Raw genomic sequence first — 4563 nt, 5'->3', positions numbered from 1 at the left:
ACAGAGTGTTAAACTGGAGAGTGGACCCTCACCGGGATGCTGTTACACTGTAAAGACACACAGAGTGTTAAACTGGAGAGTGGACCCTCACCGGGATGCTGTTCTACTGTAAAGACACACAGAGTGTTAAACTGGAGAGTGGACCCTCACCGGGATGAGTTTTTAACTCTTTCATGACACATCAATCCCTAAAAAATATATATATATATATATATATATATATATATATATATATATATATATATATATATATATATTAAACCAATAATGATTCATGTAAGGAAGTGGACCTCTACAAATCAATAATGATTAATATACAGGAAGTGGACCTCTCCAAATCAATAATGATTAATATACAGGAAGTGGACCTCTCCAAATCAAGAATGATTAATATACAGGAAGTGGACCTCTCCAAATCAATAATGATTAATATACAGGAAGTGGACCTCTCCAAACCAATCATGATTAATATACAGGAAGTGGACCTCTCCAAACCAATCATGATGAATATACAGGAAGTGGACCTCTCCAAGGCACCTCCCACTCTGGACTTAGAGCTTCACATTCTGTCTCTGAGTGAGGATGACGGAGTCACTCATTTCCATCCGTCCCTCTAAAGAAGAGGATGCCTGGGACTTTTAACTAATAAACCGTAAGAAAGAGGAGATGAAGAAGGATTAAAAGTTGTTGTGAAACTAGAAACTCCCGCTGACGCTGTTATGAAGCCTGGACTATAAACGAAGTACAGAAAGCCTTTAATGAAGGCGCGCAGCGGACCGTAACTTCCTTCGCCGTGATGAAGTTGTGTAACCGGGGAGCGCTGATGCTGGTCACCACGGCGTTATCCTTCATAGCGTTCAGCCTGATGACCATCGCAGTGGGAACGGACTACTGGCTGTACTCCCGGGGCGTCTGCCGGTCCAAGACGTCGCTCCATGACAACGAGACCATCCGCAAGAACGAGGTGGTGATGACTCACTCCGGGCTCTGGCGCACCTGTTGTCTCGAAGGTGACCGTTAATAACCGGTTGTTTGTTTTGATTGGATCTTTTGGTTACGGGTTTAAAGTACAACTATAGCAGTTTGGGTCAGTTTTAAGTGTCGATTTGATTGGATCTTTTGGTTAAGAGTTTTAAACGTTCGTGTGGTGTGTGTGTGTGCGCGCGCGCGCTGGTCACCGATGGTGTCCGAATGGGGTCTGGCTCTGCTGTCGATTCGGTAGAGTTTAAACACAACACCGTCTACATGAGAACAACCTAGTAACCTAGGGAACACCCCCACTCCACTGGGCACCGACATCAGTTCGACGTTCAGTTATGTTTTACGGTTCGGTTGAGTTGTCAATTGACCTTTTATTCAACATGAATATCATTGGATTTCAGTTAAAAGTTGCGTGGGGAAAAAAATAGGAAAATCCCTTACAACGATGACTTTAATGGAAAGCCAATCAGTTTTCCGCGTTGACTCAACGTCATCACGTTGATTGGTTTATTTTTTTATGATGTGGAAACATCGTTGATTTAAAGAAGAAGAAGAAATGTGCCCAGTGGGGACAACCAGACACACAAATAAAATCCAAATGTATTTGTGACACGCGCCGAATACAACTGGTGTAGAGTTTACCGTGAACTGCTGAAGAGCCCTTCACAACCACGCCGAGTTTATAAATACAATTGGGACTCTACAGGAATAAATGGACAATAAATACACCATGAATGGAGCTGCAGCCCCTTGACTTTTTACACATTTGGTTGTGTTAAAAGGGGGGATTCAAATTAGATATAATTGTCATTGTTTGTCAACAATCTACACAAAATATATTATATAAATAAAATAATCTCAAAGTGGAAGAACCTCTCTAACATTTGTAATATATATATATATAACTATACGGCGCCTTCGGAAGATATTCAGACCGCTGAACTTTTTCCATGTTACCTTACAGCCTTATTCTAAAAAAATATTTACAAAATGTATTCAGCAATCTACACAAAATAACCCATAATGACAAAGCGAAAACAGTTTAAACATGTATTTTTTTTGCAAATTAAAAATAAATAAAAACAGATACAGTAGCAGTGAAACGTTTAGACACATCGACTCATTCCAGGGTTTTTCTTCATTTTAACTGTTTTCTACATTGTAGAATAATGAAAACATCAAAACTATGAAATAACACATATGGAATCATGTAGTAACCAAAACAGTGTTAAACAAATCTAAATATATTTTTTATTTGAGATTCTTCAAAGTAGCCACCTCTTTGTCTTGATGACAGCTTTGCACACTCTTGGCATTCTCTCAACCAGCTTCACCTGGAATGATTTTTCAACAGTCTTGAAGGAGTTCCCCACATATGGTGAATACTTGTTTGCTGCTTTTCCTTCACTCTGCAGTCCAACTCATCCCAAACCATCTCAATTGGGTTGAGGTCGGGGGATTGTGGCGGCCAGGTCATCTGATGCAACACTCTATCACTCTGCTTGGCCAAAAAGCCCACAGCCTGGTGTGTTTTGGGGTCATTGTCCTGTTGAAAAACAAATGATAGTCCCACTAAACAGATGGAATGGTGTATCGCTGCAGAATCTTCTCTCTCTCTCTCTCACTGTCTCTCTCTCTCTCTCTCGCTGTCTCTCTCTCTCTTGCTGTCTGTCTCTCTCTCTCTGTCTCTCTCTCTCTCTCTCGCTGTCTCTCTCTCTCTCGCTGTCTGTCTCTCTCTCTCTGTCTCTCTCTCTCTCACTGTCTGTCTCTCTCTCTCTCGTTGGAACCAAATCTCACATTTGGACTCGTCAGAGTCCAAATTTCCACCGGTCTAATGTCCATTGCTCATGTTTCTTGGCCCAAGAAAGTCTCTTCTTATTATTGGTGTTCTTTAGTAGTGGTTCCCCTCTTGTCCAGGTGGGTGTGGATTCAGATTGCATCCTCTGTGGATCTGTTGGTTCCCCTCTTGTCCAGGTGGGTGTGGATTCAGATTGCATCCTCTCTGGATCTGTCGGTTCCCCTCTTGTCCAGGTGGGTGTGGAGTCAGATTGCATCCTCTGTGGATCTGTTGAGGCGGTATCAGAATTGAAGTGGGTCTGGGTGTCTAGGATGATGACGTGTGTCATGACCAGCCTTTCAAAGCACTTCATAATTACAGATGTGAGTGGGGGCAGGGCGATAGTCATTTAGGAAGGTTACTTTGGAGCTCTTAGGGACAATGGTCCTCGGCTTGATTAAAGACCAGGAGAGATTGAAAATGGCCTTGAAGACACTTGTCGTGTTTTGAGAAAGCACCCTCTGGTATTCTGTCTATTCTCACACACACACACACACACACACACACACACACACACACACACACACACACACACACACACACACACACACACACACACACACACACACACACACACACTGACCTCTCTCTATCTGTTAAACATTAAAGTGGTTTAATGAGTGGACACCCTGTTAAAGGACATCAATGGTGTGTGTGTGTGTGTGTGTGTGTGTGTGTGTGTGTGTGTGGCTGTGTATTGAGGACCATTGAACAGTTGACAGCCCCCTGGGGAAGATCTCTCCAGGACTGTTAGTGCTCTGTTCTGACCTGGCAGTTGGTCAGGCTCTGCTCTGCCCTGACCTGGCAGTTGGCCAGGCTCTGTTCTGACCTGGCAGTTGGTCAGGCTCTGCTCTGCCCTGACCTGGCAGTTGGTCAGGCTCTGTTCTGACCTGGCAGTTGGTCAGGCTCTGCTCTGCTCTGACCTGGCAGTTGGTCAGGCTCTGCTCTGACCTGGCAGTTGGTCAGGCTCTGCTCTGACCTGACAGTTGGCCAGGCTCTGCTCTGACCTGACCTGTTGGTCAGGCTCTGCTCTGCTCTGACCTGGCAGTTGGTCAGGCCCTGCTCTGACCTGGCAGTTGGTCAGGCTCTGCTCTGACCTGGCAGTTGGTCAGGCCCTGCTCTGACCTGGCAGTTGGTCAGGCTCTACTCTGACCTGGCAGTTGGTCAGGCTCTGCTCTGCTCTGACCTGGCAGTTGGTCAGGCTCTGCTCTGACCTGGCAGTTGGTCAGGCTCTGCTCTGCTCTGACCTGGCAGTTGGTCAGGCTCTGCTCTGCTCTGACCTGGCAGTTGGTCAGGCTCTGCTCTGCTCTGACCTGGCAGTTGGTCAGGCTCTGCTCTGACCTGGCAGTTGGTCAGGCTCTGCTCTGCTCTGACCTGGCAGTTGGTCAGGCTCTGCTCTGACCTGGCAGTTGGTCAGGCTCTGCTCTGCTCTGACCTGGCAGTTGGTCAGAGCAGATACATTTTTTTTACAGACCTCTACATGCTTTGTAAGTAGGAAAACCTGCAAAATCGGCAGTGTAGCAAATACTTGTTCTCCCCACTGTATGTTATAGTATGTATGTATACCTGTATGTAGTACTATATATATTTTATAGTATGCTGAGATGTATACCTGTATGTAGTAGTATTAGTACTATATATATGTTATAGTATGTTTAATGTATGTAGTAATACTAGTACTATATATATATATATATTATAGTATGTTTAATGTATGTAGTAATATTTGTACTATATACATGTTC

The 4563-nt window shown here is 44.3% G+C and overlaps 1 protein-coding gene across 1 annotated transcript in view; it reads left to right on the top strand.

The window, feature by feature from the left end:
• Positions 1 to 759: 759 nt before the first annotated feature.
• The window catches only part of LOC139393669 (voltage-dependent calcium channel gamma-3 subunit-like), a 7439-nt gene continuing 3635 nt past the window's right edge, over positions 760 to 4563 (top strand). Inside the window, exon 1 of the mRNA XM_071142011.1 lies at positions 760 to 1010. Coding sequence (XP_070998112.1) covers positions 797 to 1010 — 214 coding nt within the window. The 5' untranslated portion in view covers positions 760 to 796. The remainder of the gene's footprint in view (positions 1011 to 4563) is intronic.

This window comes from Oncorhynchus clarkii, unplaced genomic scaffold (genome assembly GCF_045791955.1).
Source record: "Oncorhynchus clarkii lewisi isolate Uvic-CL-2024 unplaced genomic scaffold, UVic_Ocla_1.0 unplaced_contig_464_pilon_pilon, whole genome shotgun sequence".
Taxonomy (NCBI): domain Eukaryota; kingdom Metazoa; phylum Chordata; class Actinopteri; order Salmoniformes; family Salmonidae; genus Oncorhynchus; species Oncorhynchus clarkii.
Note: the sequence above shows the minus strand (reverse complement) of the source record. Positions and strands in the feature narration are given on the sequence as shown.